This window comes from Gymnoscopelus microlampas, assembly GCF_963454915.1.
Source record: "Gymnoscopelus microlampas genome assembly, chromosome: 11".
Lineage (NCBI taxonomy): Eukaryota > Metazoa > Chordata > Actinopteri > Myctophiformes > Myctophidae > Gymnoscopelus > Gymnoscopelus microlampas.
The window spans coordinates 28,304,815-28,321,197 of NC_139948.1; the positions used below are offsets into that span (position 1 = coordinate 28,304,815).

Consider the following 16,383-nt stretch of genomic DNA (forward strand, 5'->3'; position numbering starts at 1 on the left):
ATCATCACCGGTGTACAAGAGACCATGGGGCACATTAATATATAGTTGTTGGGCGATAATTATGTTTTTTGGATTACTTAAGATTTTTCTAAAGATTACATTGAAATGGATAGGATTCTGTAATATTTCAATAATTTATTATTAATAATTGCTGCTGTAAAACATATTGATAATCATCACAGGTGTACAAGAGACCTAGGGGCACATTAATATATAGTTGTTGGGTGATAACTATGTTTTTTGGATTTGTTATGATTCTTCTAAAGATTACATTGAAACGGATGGGATTCTGTAATATTTCAATAATTTATTATTAATAATTGCTGCTGTAAAACATATTGATAATCATCACAGGTGTACAAGAGACCTAGGGGCACATTAATATATAGTTGTTGGGTGATAACTATGTTTTTTGGATTTGTTATGATTCTTCTAAAGATTACATTGAAACGGATGGGATTCTGTAATATTTCAATAATTTATTATTAATAATTGCTGCTGTAAAACATATTGATAATCATCACAGGTGTACAAGAGACCTAGGGGCACATTAATATATAGTTGTTGGGTGATAACTATGTTTTTTGGATTTGTTATGATTCTTCTAAAGATTACATTGAAACGGATGGGATTCTGTAATATTTCAATAATTTTTTATTAATAATTGCTGCTGTAAAACATATTGATAATCATCACAGGTGTACAAGAGACCTAGGGGCACATTAATATATAGTTGTTGGGTGATAACTATGTTTTTTGGATTTGTTATGATTCTTCTAAAGATTACATTGAAACGGATGGGATTCTGTAATATTTCAATAATTTATTATTAATAATTGCTGCTGTAAAACATATTGATAATCATCACAGGTGTACAAGAGACCTAGGGGCACATTAATATATAGTTGTTGGGTGATAACTATGTTTTTTGGATTTGTTATGATTTTTCTAAAGATTACATTGAAACGGATGGGATTCTGTAATATTTCAATAAATTATTATTAATAATTGCTGCTGTAAAACATATTGATAATCATCACAGGTGTACAAGAGACCATGGGGCACATTAATATATAGTTGTTGGGCGATAACTATGTTTTTTGGATTACTTAAGATTTTTCTAAAGATTACATTGAAATGGATAGGATTCTGTAATATTTCAATAATTTATTATTAATAATTGCTGCTGTAAAACATATTGATAATCATCACAGGTGTACAAGAGACCTAGGGGCACATTCATATATAGTTGTTGGGTGATAACTATGTTTTTTGGATTTGTTATGATTTTTCTAAAGATTACATTGAAACGGATGGGATTCTGTAATATTTCAATAATTTATTATTAATAATTGCTGCTGTAAAACATATTGATAATCATCACAGGTGTACAAGAGACCATGGGGCACATTAATATATAGTTGTTGGGCGATAACTATGTTTTTTGGATTACTTAAGATTTTTCTAAAGATTACATTGAAATGGATAGGATTCTGTAATATTTCAATAATTTATTATTAATAATTGCTGCTGTAAAACATATTGATAATCATCACAGGTGTACAAGAGACCTAGGGGCACATTAATATATAGTTGTTGGGTGATAACTATGTTTTTTGGATTTGTTATGATTCTTCTAAAGATTACATTGAAACGGATGGGATTCTGTAATATTTCAATAATTTATTATTAATAATTGCTGCTGTAAAACATATTGATAATCATCACAGGTGTACAAGAGACCATGGGGAACATTAATATATAGTTGTTGGGTGATAACTATGTTTTTTGAATTTTCCATGATTTTTTGAAAAATTACATTGAAATGGAAGGGATTCTGTAATATTTCAATAATGTATTATTAATAATTGCTGCTGTAAAACATATTGATAATCATCACAGGTGTACAAGAGACCTAGGGGCACATTAATATATAGTTGTTGGGTGATAACTATGTTTTTTGGATTTGTTATGATTTTTCTAAAGATTACATTGAAACGGATGGGATTCTGTAATATTTCAATAATTTATTATTAATAATTGCTGCTGTAAAACATATTGATAATCATCACAGGTGTACAAGAGACCTAGGGGCACATTAATATATAGTTGTTGGGTGATAACTATGTTTCTTGGATTTCTTATGATTTTTCTAAGGTTTACATTGAAATGGATAGGATTCTGTAATATTTCAATAATTTATTATTAATAATTGCTGCTGTAAATCATATTGATAATCATCACAGGTGTACAAGAGACCATGGGGCACATTAATATATAGTTGTTGGGCGATAACTATGTTTTTTGGATTACTTATGATTTTTCTAAAGATTACATTGAAATGGATAGGATTCTGTAATATTTCAATAATTTATTATTAATAATTGCTGCTGTAAATCATATTGATAATCATCACAGGTGTACAAGGGACCATGGGGCACATTAATATATAGTTGTTGGGCGATAACTATGTTTTTTGGATTACTTATGATTTTTCTAAAGATTACATTGAAATGGATAGGATTCTGTAATATTTCAATAATTTATTATTAATAATTACTGCTGTAAAACATATTGATAATCATCACAGGTGTACAAGAGACCTAGGGGCACATTAATATATAGTTGTTGGGTGATAACTATGTTTTTTGGATTTCTTATGATTTTTCTAAAGATTACATTGAAATGGATGGGATTCTGTAATATTTCAATAATTTATTATTAATAATTGCTGATGTAAAATATATTGATAATCATCACAGGTGTACAAGAGACCATGGGGAACATTAATATATAGTTGTTGGGCGATAACTATGTTTTTTGGATTCCTTATGATTTTTCTAAGGATTACATTGAAATGGATAGGATTCTGTAATATTTCAATAATTTATTATTAATAATTGCTGCTGTAAATCATATTGATAATCATCACAGGTGTACAAGAGACCATGGGGCACATTAATATATAGTTGTTGGGCGATAACTATGTTTTTTGGATTCCTTATGATTTTTCTAAGGATTACATTGAAATGGATAGGATTCTGTAATATTTCAATAATTTATTATTAATAATTGCTGCTGTAAATCATATTGATAATCATCACAGGTGTACAAGAGACCATGGGGCACATTAATATATAGTTGTTGGGCGATAACTATGTTTTTTGGATTACTTATGATTTTTCTAAAGATTACATTGAAATGGATAGGATTCTGTAATATTTCAATAATTTTTTTATTAATAATTGCTGCTGTAAATCATATTGATAATCATCACAGGTGTACAAGAGACCATGGGGAACATTAATATAGTTGTTGGGTGATAACTATGTTCTTTGAAATTTTTATGATTTTTTGAAAAATGACATTGAAATGGATGGGATTCTGTAATATTTCAATAATTTATTATTATTAATAATTGCTACTGTAAAACATATTGATAATCATCAGAGGTGTACACGAGACCATGGGGCACATTAATATATAGTTGTTGGGTGATAACTAAGTTCTTTGAAGTTTTTATGGTTTTTTGAAAAATTACATTGAAATGGATGGGATTCTGTAATATTTCAATAATTTATTATTAATAATTGCTACTGTAAAACATATTGATAATCATCACAGGTGTACACGAGACCATGGGGCAGATTAATATATACTTGTTGGCTGATAACTATGTTCTTTGAAGTTTTTATGATTTTTTGAAAAATTATATTGAAATGGATGGGATTCTGTAATATTTCAATATTTTTTTATTAATAATTGCTACTGTAAAACATATTGATAATCATCAGAGGTGTACACGAGACCATGGGGCACATTAATATATAGTTGTTGGGTGATAACTATGTTCTTTGAAGTTTTTATGATTTTTTGAAAAATTATATTGAAATGGATGGGATTCTGTAATATTTCAATAATTTATTATTAATAATTGCTACTGTAAAACATATTGATAATCATCACAGGTGTACAAGAGACCATGGGGCACATTAATATATAGTTGTTGGGTGATAACTATGTTTTTTGAAGTTTTTATGATTTTTTGAAAAATGACATTGAAATGGATGGGATTCTGTAATATTTCAATAATTTATTATTAATAATTGCTACTGTAAAACATATTGATAATCATCACAGGTGTACAAGAGACCATGGGGCACATTAATATATAGTTGTTGGGTGATAACTATGTTCTTTGAAGTTTTTATGGTTTTTTGAAAAATGACATTGAAATGGATGGGGATTCTGTAATATTTCAATATTTTATTATTAATACTTGCTACTGTAAAACATATTGGTAATCATCACAGGTGTACAAGAGACCATGGGGCACATTAATATATAGTTGTTGGTTGATAACTATGTTTTTTGAATTTTCTATGGTTTTTTGAACAATGACATTGAAATGGATGGGATTCTGTAATATTTCAATAATTTATTATTAATAATTGCAGCTGTAAAACATATTGATAATCATCACAGGTGTACAAGAGACCATGGGGCACATTAATATATAGTTGTTGGGTGATAACTATGTTCTTTGAAGTTTTTATTATTTTTTGGAAAATTACATTGAAAAGGATGGGATTCTGTAATATTTCAATATTTTATTATTAATAATTGCTACTCTAAAACATATTGGTAATCATCAGAGGTGTACAGGAGACCATGGGGCACATTAATATATAGTTGTTGGGTGATAACTATGTTCTTTGAAGTTTTTATGATTTTTTGAAAAATTACATTGAAATGGAAGGGATTCTGTAATATCTCAATAATTTATTATTCATAATTGCTGCTGTAAAACATATTGATAATCATCACAGGTGTACAGGAGACCATGGGGCACATTAATATATAGTTGTTGGGTGATAACTATGTTTCTTGATTTTTTTAATGATTTTTTGAAAAATTACATTGAAATGGATGGGATTCTGTAATATTTCAATATTTTATTAGTAATAATTGCTACAGTAAAACATATTTATAATCATCCATGGTTTGCAGGAGACCATGGGGCACATTAATATATAGTTGTTGGGTGATAACTATGTTTCTTGATTTTTTTTATGATTTTTTGAAAAATTACATTGAAATGGATGGGATTCTGTAATATTTCAATATTTTATTAGTAATAATTGCTACAGTAAAACATATTTATAATCATCCATGGTTTGCAGGAGACCATGGGTCACATTAACATTTAGTCGTTGTGTGATAACTATGTTTTTCTGAATGATTTTCCTAAAATGTACATTGAAATAGATGGGATTCTGTAATATTTAAATATTTTATTATTAATAATCGGTGCAGTAAAACATATTGGTAATAATTACATATTGTAAAGGAGACACTTGGGCACAATAATATTTAGTTGCTGGTTGATAACTCTGTTTTTAGAATTTTCTATGATTTTCCAAAAATGACATTGAATTTGATGGGATTCTGTAATATTTCAATATTTTATTATTAATAATCGGTACAGTAAAATATATTGGTAATATTCACATATTGTAAAGGACACACATGGGCACAATAACATTTAGTTGCAGGGTGATAACTCTGTTTTTAGATTTTTTTTATGATTTTCCAAAAAATTACATTGAACTGTACTGGATTCTGTAATATTTCAATATTTTATTATTAATAATTTGTGCAGTAAAACATTTCGGTAATAATTACAGACGAGAACATTAGACACAAACAATGTTTTTAGATTGTTTTATTACATTTTTACATGTATATATTGAAGTAACTGGGATTTACGATTTCATTGAACGCACCATCAGTTCGCCTAACCGTAAAAAGCCACGTAGCTGCGCAATCATTTTTGAAGCACGGCTGGTGCGACCGACTCTCTCTGAAGAGCGGCCAGCGTGACCGCAGTCTTGTTTTGGGTTCTCGCCAATGCAGTGTCATGTGATTCAGTATGATATTCAGTAGCTATATACATGCCTCATTTAATTCAGAGATATGACCTGGACAAATTGGACAATATCATTTTGCTTTGCGGATATGTACAAATAGTAGCCCACTCCGAAGTGTTGCGACGCCGAATGGGTCTTGAATTTCGAGCCATTCACAGCCGTTCATATACGTCTGTTATGTATTGGCTAGTGCGCAGGGGTTCTCAGTGTTGTTGTATACGCACTATGCGCATTAATGTTTAGAGATCATTTATTCAATCACTCTAGTCCAGGATCATTTGTTTTTTGAGGGTTGATCAACAGAAATTCTTTGCTTTTACTTTTCAACAATGGCACACATGACATACCCATACAAATCATACTCTGTTTGGTGGTAATATAGGCTACATAGACTATAGAATATGTGTGCTTATTCTAAATACTGGTAGTTTTGTGTATGATAAGATTAGTCAAATGTTTTTCATCCTGTCCTCGATTTTCTTCTTGGGAGAAATAGCCCATAGACTAATGTTACCATTTTGGAATACATGATCTAACTCAGTGGTTCTCAAAGTGGGGTCTGGGGACCCTCAGGGGTTCCATAAGGTGTCCCCAGCCAAATTAGTTAATATAGCATCAAAATCATTTATAACACTTTAACCTAAATATACATTCAATATTTGAGGGGCCATTGACATGAACAAGTTTGAGAACCACTAATTTAATTGATAACTTGATCATTTGATCTTTTGCTTAACTATAATAATAATAATAATAATAATAATAATAATAAGTCATATAACTGGCATTAAACTGTTTAAACAAGCACCTTTGTTATTTTGTCAAAATTGTTTAACTCAAGCAAAGAAATAACTAATAAGTCATATAAACTCTTATGCTATATTTGTCCTATCTGCCCCATGCAGGCGGCATCGTTGCCCTGGTAACCCCAAGTAAAGATGTCTCATCGGAGTGGGCAGGAGGACCCAGAGCGGTACCTGTTTGTGGACCGGGCTGTGGTCTACAACCCAGCCTCGCAGGCTGACTGGACCGCCAAGAAGCTGGTATGGATCCCCTCCGAGCGGCATGGCTTTGAAGCTGCCAGCATCAGGGAGGAGCGCGGAGAGGAGGTCTCGGTGGAGCTGGCGGAGAATGGGAAGAAGGCTGTGGTCAACAAAGATGACATCCAGAAGATGAACCCTCCCAAGTTCAGCAAGGTGGAGGACATGGCAGAGCTCACATGCCTTAATGAGGCGTCCGTGCTCCACAACCTGAAGGACCGGTACTACTCTGGGCTCATCTACGTGAGTAATTAGATTTGGAGTCATTTGGTGGCTCTCTGTTTTTTAAGGTACCAATAATAGCAAAAACATCCACTCAGGATGGGAGTAAGAACCCAAAAGATCCTCTGGTTATATTATATTGGTTTATCCGTATATTGTATACTATACACATACAGTATAGTAAGTAAGTAGGTACATTTTATTTATATAGCATTTCTCACAGAGAGATCTCACAAAGTGCTTTACATACAGTGAGATTAAAAACAAAACAAGGTATTAAAGAAGAAAAAAGCCTGTACAATTCACACAACAAGCATGGAAATACAATCATGTAACATCTGCAAACGCTTGTTCAAATAGTAGCGTTTAAAGGTTGTCCTTAAAGATTTCCACAGCGGCTGCAGCTCTCAAGACCTGTGGATGAGCATTCCAAAGTTTGGGAGGCTTTGTCACTTTTTGTTTTTAGTTTAGTATGGGGAACTTCTAACAGACCGTGTTCAGCAGACCTTAAGGCCCTGCTGGGCACATAATGTGTGCCCATACATTGTATTAACAGGAAGCCAGTGCAAAGAGGCCAGGACTGGAGTGATGTGGCACCTTCTGCTGGACCTGGTTAACAATCTGGCAGCAGCATTTTGAAATAGTTGGAGGCGGTCCATGGTTGTTTTAGGGAGGCAGGTGAAAAGTGTATTGCAATAGTCCAAGCATGAGGAGACAAAGGCATGGATGATCATCTCTAACGGGTATGAGACAATTGACTTAAGTTTTGCAATATTCCTAAGGTGGAAGAAACATGTACGGGTTACTGATTTCATGTGTGTGACAAGGTGCATGGACTGATCAAAATGAACGCCAAGGTTTCTGAGATTGGAGCGCACATTAGCTTTGAGGGACCCAATACAGTCAACCACCTTAGGAACAATGCTGTCAGGGGCAACAATAAGCACCTCAGTTTTAGCCTTGTTTAGCTGGAGGAAGTTATTTGACATCCAGGCCTTAATGGCTGACATACACTCCTGTAATACATTAAAATTAAAATCAGCAGGGCTGTCAGTGTTAAAAGAATGATACAATTGGATATCATCCACATAAAAATGGTAAGATTGGTCTTCTTCTTCTCAATACAGTGGTACAGTGTAGCAAAGTAGCAAAATATTAAGAAAGACAAAAACATTTAAGACAAAATACAGACAAGATAGATGCAACAATATCAAAACCTCTTTAGTTTTTAACTGTATCTTGAGTCTTCTGTGTGTTCTATCTTGATCTTCTTACATCAAATGTGAGACCTGTGGTTAACCTATGGGGACCCTCATGTTAGGGAAAAGGCTGTAGTGATATCTGAATGAACACTGAGTGACTCCACAACACACTGAGTGAGTGACAGATCACTCCAGTCTTCTAACCATTACCAGACATTCATCTCCACTGGGTCCTCTCTGCCCAGTGCCTCTGGCGTCCCTCTCACCTCAGCCGGGCTCAGGCCTCTTCCATAAACACTGCCGGCTCCAGTTTGTTTGTCCTGCTCCAATCACCTCCTTCCAGCAGGCCTTGTTTGATCCCAGAGATGGGTGAACCAACTCTACTACTCTAGGCCTTTCACATCTCTACGGGGGTCCCTCTGTGTGTAAACCTGAACACGTTTTGGACCAAGCTGTAAAGAAAGAGTGAAACAGTTTCACCTTGTCTAAAATCTCGAATTGTGTTAATCTACTGTAGTTTGGAAATTCTGATGCTTTCTGTCTGGATTTATTGTGAGTCGTGACTTGGGTTTATGGTTGACGGTTTTGCTGTAACAACCCACTCTGCGTTATAATCCTATTTGACTACAGATGGGGCTCCTTAGCTTTGTCCTACTTGTGATCTTGACCCATTTAGAGACATGCATTCCAGGAATAGAATGTGGGCCGGTTATCACCTGAGAGACTGTGGTGCAGGGATGCTGGCGGAATTGTGTCACTTTTGATTTATCCTCCTTACAAGACAAAGACATAATGGAAGATCACCATTGGCTGTAAGATGTATCCTCTTTTGGCCCAGGTCATTTCAGTCATATGGAGTAAAAGTAAATCTGAGAAACAATTTAAGGTTAGGAAATAAAAGGCTTACCATCTTAGCACCATGGATGTTGGCCTCGTAGTTACTAATTTTCCACTCTCATATTGTGGTGTCACGTTATGTTATGTTTTTTTCCTTTTCTTTTTTTTTTTCCTTGATGCTTCAAAATTGGATTTGGAGCTCATTACTTTCCCCCTTCTGGACAGAGAAATTGAAAACATGTGTCTGTGGTGCTTTGCCAGCACTAGAGGAAGAAATCCACTATGATCCACACTCACCTACATGGATCTGACCAGTTCAGCTTAGCCCATCCAAGTCATGTCATGATACCGGGTGTCTCTCTTAAGGTACACTATAGACTAAAAACCTTTGAATAAAACACAGCCTGTTTATCAGAGGTAGTGATGTATTCATCCCCACTGTGGCCACTGTACTAATAATTTTTATAACCTTGATTTATTCAGGGATTTGGCTGAGCAAGCATGCTCTTTTTCAGCACTGTCTACAGCAGTGGTTCTCAAACCTTTTCATGTGAAGGACCCCCAAATGAATATGTATTTGCGACGCAATGTGAGCTTGTAGATCGGCTATTTTCAAATAGCCACTGTATATAGGGTTTAAAGTGGTAATTTTGATGTTATATTAACATATTTTGAGAACCAATGGCCTGCAGTACCATACAACTTTTATAGCCAGGATCTGCAGAGTCATATTGGCCAACGCAGAAGCACCTGCTGCTGGAGAAATTGAGTTAAAGTGATTATATTTACAACTTTGAATATAGGGCATGATATCAAGTTACCAATGTATTAGTTGTTGTTGGGGTATTATTCGTCACTATGTCTATATATTTGCACATACATTACATACATGGCGTGTGTCCTCTGCATTTACCCGTTCTAAGTAGGAGCAGTGGGCACTATTAATACAGTGCCCAGGGAGCAGTTAGGGGTTAATTAATGCATATACTGTAGAAATGGATTCACCAAGATTCTTTGCCTCTGTGACAAAGAGTCTGTGTTTGGATTTTATCTCCCCATTCACTTGCAATCAACAAGCTATAAACTTACATAAGACAAGTTTCAAATCTGAAGTTTACAACATACTCTGATATTTATACATTCAATAATAAGAGGGTCTGCTTCTGTTAGTTATTTAATGTCTCTGCCAGGCCGAAGGTCTGGCCGAGACTATGTTTTCGGACCTGTCCGTCCGGCCGTATGTGCGTCCGTCTTTCTGTCTGTCTGTGAACAACTAATCTCCAGCACTGTTGGAAAGATTGGTGTGAAACTGTGCACTCCCTGGAGGTCATGTACAGAGCTGGCATACGTAATGCTTGCATGAAATATACAGGTCCAAACTAGTAACATTTTGGGTAAAAATCTGCCTGAAAAATGTTTAAAGCAAACACCTGGTTTTGGATAGGTTCTAAGTGTACAAATCATATATCCTGCAATTTTCATAGATGTAATGCAAATGAAAAAGGAGGCCAAATACAATCACCTCCTCTTTTTCACAGAGCCATGGAATCTTAGTGAATCAATTTTGTCTGTATTAATAGTAACTTGATATCAAGCCCTAAAGATTTTTGAAAAAAGTGCCTTGCAATAGTGAGCGTTGGAGTGCCATCATTTATTTAATTTAATTTAATTATTTTATCCCACGATTTTTGTAAGCCCTATTTTTCAGCCAGTGCCAATGCCTCAGCTTGTAATCCTGGGTGCTACTCTCCCTCTGCCAGCCTGGGGAGAGCCCCGAACGGACCTCATGCTTCGAGTTAGCAGACCGCTTCTTATCACCTGACGGGGGAGTTTCCCCAGTAGGACGTAGCGTGTGGAAGGAACACGTTATTCCAAACAGTTCCTTTCCCCTCCATCAGGCGCCCCGGCTGACCAGGGGGAGACCAGGATTACTGCATGTTTTTTTGTGAGAGTACCTACCCTAGGGGACACAGGGAGAACATGCAAACTCCACACAGAAAGGCCCTTTCGCCAACCCCACCTAGGGTATGGGTACTGATGACGCGGAGGAGAGAACACGCCCATAGCGTTCCCGGCGGGAGTCTGCAACTCTAACCTTTAAGCCTAACTTATACTTTGTCACACAATGGAATCTCTGGACTCACCAAAAATCTGTTATTTGACAAAGTATAAATGAGGCTTTAGGTTCTCAATGACCATTTAAGCCTCTGGCCTATGTGTGGCTATGTCTGTGGCTCCTTGCCCATCTGACGGCTCCATCTATGTGAAGTCATGTCAGCCAGTTGTACCAACTCATTCATTGTAGCAGCTTGCTATCTCTTGGAGCGAGTGAGTCACCGCCAGATAACTGCAGTGCTACATGCTAGGCTGCACTATGCTAGCAGGGCTACAAGCAGGCCTTTGTATCGTTAGATAAGCCTCAGCTGTCAGAAAGCCTCAGCATTCTTGTATGGCGAAAAAACGTCTGTCCGTCTGCCTTTCTCTCATCGCCCACTGCCCCATTGCTGCTGCTGTGTGTCTGTCCTGTTTTTGCCGACAGCTCTTGTTCTTCCCCACTGTCGTTCTTTCTTTCTCCTCTTTACTGGACTCTGGAGAATAATGACATATACTTACTCATCATCTCTTTCTCTCTCTTTTACCCCCTTCATCTTTATTCCACATTTCTTCTTTTCCTGGAAATTACATTTACCTTCCCTCATAGGTCGTTAGGAGTATTGAACATTTAATTCAATCAAAGGAAACTAGTCCTGTCTCATTTTGTGTTGGCTTGAGCAGAGTTGCTGTCAGCCTGTTTGGATAACAGGTTAAACAACTTAAAAAACAAAGCTAACAAATGAGGGACTCGTTACTTTCCTGTCGAAGAGACATTGCGTTTCATTTATAATTTCCTTTTCAGTTATCATTCAGGTCCTTCAATTCACTTTATTTTTGTGTGAATAAATTCACACATTAGTCCTTTCTGCTTCCAGGGAACAATACATTTTACTTGCCTTGTTGCCATGGTTTTTATCATTGGACTGTTTTGAATTCTGTTTGCTTTGACAGTGACCGTGGTTTTGGCAAACACAGATATGCATTGCACCCTGCACTCTCCTGAAACCTGTTGAATATAGATTACTGCCATTTGCTGCAGTTAAATGCCTCTGATGTTTGGTTATGCTCCCAATTTAACTTTGGTTTAAGTATTACCATGTTATTGCAAGTCCATAAAAGAACGGAACCAGTTTTGTACCACCATGCTTATAAACGTAAAACTCCCTTTGCCTTTGAATGCTTGGCATCTCTGTATCAGTCACGTTTCAAGGCCTGGTCTGAAAGTGTTGATTGGTTTTGTTATTAACAACGCCCTCTTTTGGACTTGCATTGTCACGTTGTGAGCTTGTAGATCTGCTAGTTTTGCTATTCATCATACAACAAAGTTTATAAGGCTTAAGTGGTTAAATCACTAGAGCACTGTCAAGGGAATGGTTAAGGTCTAGTCTCTCAAAAGCCTGCTTCTGCCCTGACTGTGTCGTTCCCTCCCAATGTAGTGGCGAGCAACCTAAACACACACACACACACACACACACACACACACACACACACACACACACACACACACACACACACACACACACACACACACACTGACTGACTGATCAGGGATGGCAGATGGGGTCGGCTGTTGTGTCTGCCGTTGCCTGTACGTTGCTCAGCTGTTACTAGGCCATGGCATCCCCTCCCTTGGATCTGGTTTCACAGTGGAAATATCCCCTTCTGCCCTTCTGGACTGGGCCAGGCACAGCGGTTTGGCTCGCCCTGTTGAGTAGGCCTATTAGGCTCAACCTGAGCCTGCCAACTGTCAGCTACAATGCTGCCTGGGTGGCTGGATGCAGTGGTAAATAATTTCCCTCCACCTTTGCAGGGCTTTCAGAATGCCCACACTTGATGATGGAGTGTTATTGGGACTTCCACAGTGGCTGTTTCTGTGTCCTCAGGGACTTTCAAAGGGAGAAAGAAAGAGAGCTTTCCACATTACCCTGTAAGAAATTAATATCCAGTTAAAAGCTGTCAAATACAACCAGATCAGTCATTGCTGTTGCTTTATGCTCCACTCACACGAAACAAATGTAATCAAGTAAGCCTAAAGTTGATACACTACTATCTGATCTACTTCAGTTCTATTCGAGATGAGACCTTTTCTGGGTCTGTGTATTTGCACAGGAGTATGGAGTCAAGCATTATTATATTACAGAAAACCATACGGAAACTTTCGGTTGTAGCCTCTACCTGCACCTTTAGTGATCTCAGGCATCCCTCTGCAGCCTCACCACCTGCCACAGTACTGGATGTCACAGAACAGGACGGGCACCCAGTGTATTTATAGCAGCTCCAGCTTACAGATAAGAGGTAATCAATTTTTCATTTGCACCAAAATGGAGAGTGCGGTTAGAGTTACAGTAGCGTCTCTCTCTCTCTCTCTCTCTCTCTCTCTCTCTCTCTCTCTCTATCGCTCCACAGCCTTCAGGTAGGGAGTATTTTACAGGCAGCATTTCTGAGTGTGTGTCAGAGTTTTACGCCTCCACTTCTCACTTGGATTGTACCTCAGGAGCCCCTGTCAGCTTGATTTCTGGCCTAGACCTCATATCTGTCTTGGACCTTCTCTTTCCCTCCGTTATCCCTCCCCCTGTTCCTCTGTCTTTCTGTGGCTATCTCCCTCTCTTTTATTATGATATGCCCCCCCCCCCCCTCTCTCTCTCTCTCGCTCTCGCTCTCGCTCTCGCTCTCGCTCTCGCTCTCTCTCTCTCTCTCTCTCTCTCTCTCTCTCTCTCTCCCCCCTCCAACTTCTCCCATGTGTCTAGTAGGCAGGCAGCACAGGCCACTACTACACTAGCCTTTGTCAGAGGGCTGACGGAGGGCCCCTACTTCAGCTGTTACATAATGGCTACAGTACACTCTGCTCGCTTGGGGCCCCCCATCGATGACCTACAGCTGCTGAGTCACTCATGTCACAGCGCCCCTCTCTGTGCCGGTTTCGTAATTGACTGCTGTCTTGACATTATTACTACTATACAGTCTTTGATCTTGGGAGACTGACTGACATTGATGATGATGTCTTTTGGTCTGTCCATCACTTTGGCTCGAAACAACATATCTCGAAAACTACCGTCAGGATTGACATGGAATTTGCTGTCCACCTTGCTCCTCATATAGTGATATGAAATAGATTTATTTTGGTATCCTTCCATGGCCTTTCCTCCAGCACCACCATTAGGCCACTAGCACACAACATATCCCAAAATCTAATGGGTGGACTGCCATCAAAGTTGTACAGAGTACATTAATGCACCATGGAGGATAAACTGTACCTATTCTAGTGACCCCATGACCTTTCGTCTAGCGCCACCCTCTGGCCAAAATGTCAAATTTACACACAAGATTTCTCATGATCTAAGTGATTGCAGTATTGCAGGATAAACCCTAAGGAGCTAAGGAGCTGCATGCAGGCTTTTAGACTCTCAAGGCATTTCCACAATAAATCAACCAATGTCGTCCGTCAATGTTATTTTAGTATTTGATGTGTTTTCTTTTGCATTCCCTTACTAGATATTTTAGCTTGGCATACCTATACAGTCGGTTACTTAAACAATTGAAGGTTTTCTACATTTTTCGGTAACAAAAACAGACATGGATTTGGATTTCTATTAGCAATAGAGCAAATGTTCTACTGATGCTTTTATGTCAAGTCGGCTGGACTATTATTTACTGGTCTCCCCAAGAAATCCTTACAGAGACTGCAATTAATGCAGAACTCTGTCTCTGCAGCTAGACTGCTAACAAGAACCAGAAGACGTGAGCATATCACCCCAGTCTTGGCTACTTTACATTGGCTCCCTGTTTCATTTAGAGTCGACTTAACATTTTTGCTTCTTGTTTTTAAAGCACTACATGGTATGGGCCCAGCCCTATCTTAAAAATATTTAGGCCCCCGAGAGTACTTAGATCTTCGGCCGGTCTATTAGAGATTACAGTTTATACCCAGAAGAAAATTCGTGATGCTGCATTCATCAGTTACGCCCCTAATCTGTGGAACACATTACCTCAAGAAATCAGGGAGGCAAGCACAGTGAACATCTTTAAGCGTCAACTGAAAACCCACCTTTTTAGCTTTTAACTAGCATCTTATGAGATGTATTGCCCAGCACCTAGATGTTGCTGCTGTTTTGTTGTTTTAATCTGTTAATCTGTACAGCACTTTGAGCTGCATTTTGAAAAGTGCTATTGTATATAAATAAAGGCTCATTATCAGATGTGTTTTCCTATTACCAGCGTATGATGACTTTCCGTCACACTATGGGTTTTCCTAACCCTCTCCTCATCCCTGTGTGTGTGTGTGTGTGTGTGTGTGTGTGTGTGTGTGTGTGTGTGTGTGTGTGTGTGTGTGTGTGTGTGTGTGTGTGTGTGTGTGTGTGTGTGTGTGTGTGTGTGTGTGTGTGTGTGTGTGTGTGTGTGTGTGTGTGTGTGTGTGTGTGAATTTAATTGATAGCATCGCACAGATACAATAAAAACAATTGCATGCTTGATATGAAATTGGATAATGGTCAACATTGCTATGCATAAATACTTCACAGACCAATCTGCTAAAGCAGGCAGTCATGTATGAAATAGTTTTCTGGTATTTATATTTGAATATAAGATAACCAGTTTTATTCAAAGCAGGCCATATTCTCTTACCTTCAACAAAATAAGATTTATTAAATATTTTATTTTTTATTTAATTTAGGCCCCCGAGAGTACTTAGATCTTCGGCCGGTCTATTAGAGATTACAGTTTATACCCAGAAGAAAATTCGTGATGCTGCATTCATCAGTTACGCCCCTAATCTGTGGAACACATTACCTCAAGAAATCAGGGAGGCAAGCACAGTGAACATCTTTAAGCGTCAACTGAAAACCCACCTTTTTAGCTTTTAACTAGCATCTTATGAGATGTATTGCCCAGCACCTAGATGTTGCTGCTGTTTTGTTGTTTTAATCTGTTAATCTGTACAGCACTTTGAGCTGCATTTTGAAAAGTGCTATTGTATATAAATAAAGGCTCATTATCAGATGTGTTTTCCTATTACCAGCGTATGATGACTTTCCGTCACACTATGGGTTTTCCTAACCCTCT

General features: G+C 37.3%; 1 protein-coding gene across 1 annotated transcript in view; it reads left to right on the top strand.

Annotated features, from left to right (window-relative positions):
- The window catches only part of LOC311055169 (myosin-10), a 120,113-nt gene that overhangs the window by 22,542 nt on the left and 81,188 nt on the right, over positions 1 to 16,383 (top strand). Inside the window, exon 2 of the mRNA XM_084071261.1 lies at positions 6,836 to 7,213. Within this exon, the coding sequence (XP_083927387.1) occupies positions 6,869 to 7,213 (345 nt within the window). The 5' untranslated portion in view covers positions 6,836 to 6,868. The remainder of the gene's footprint in view (positions 1 to 6,835; positions 7,214 to 16,383) is intronic.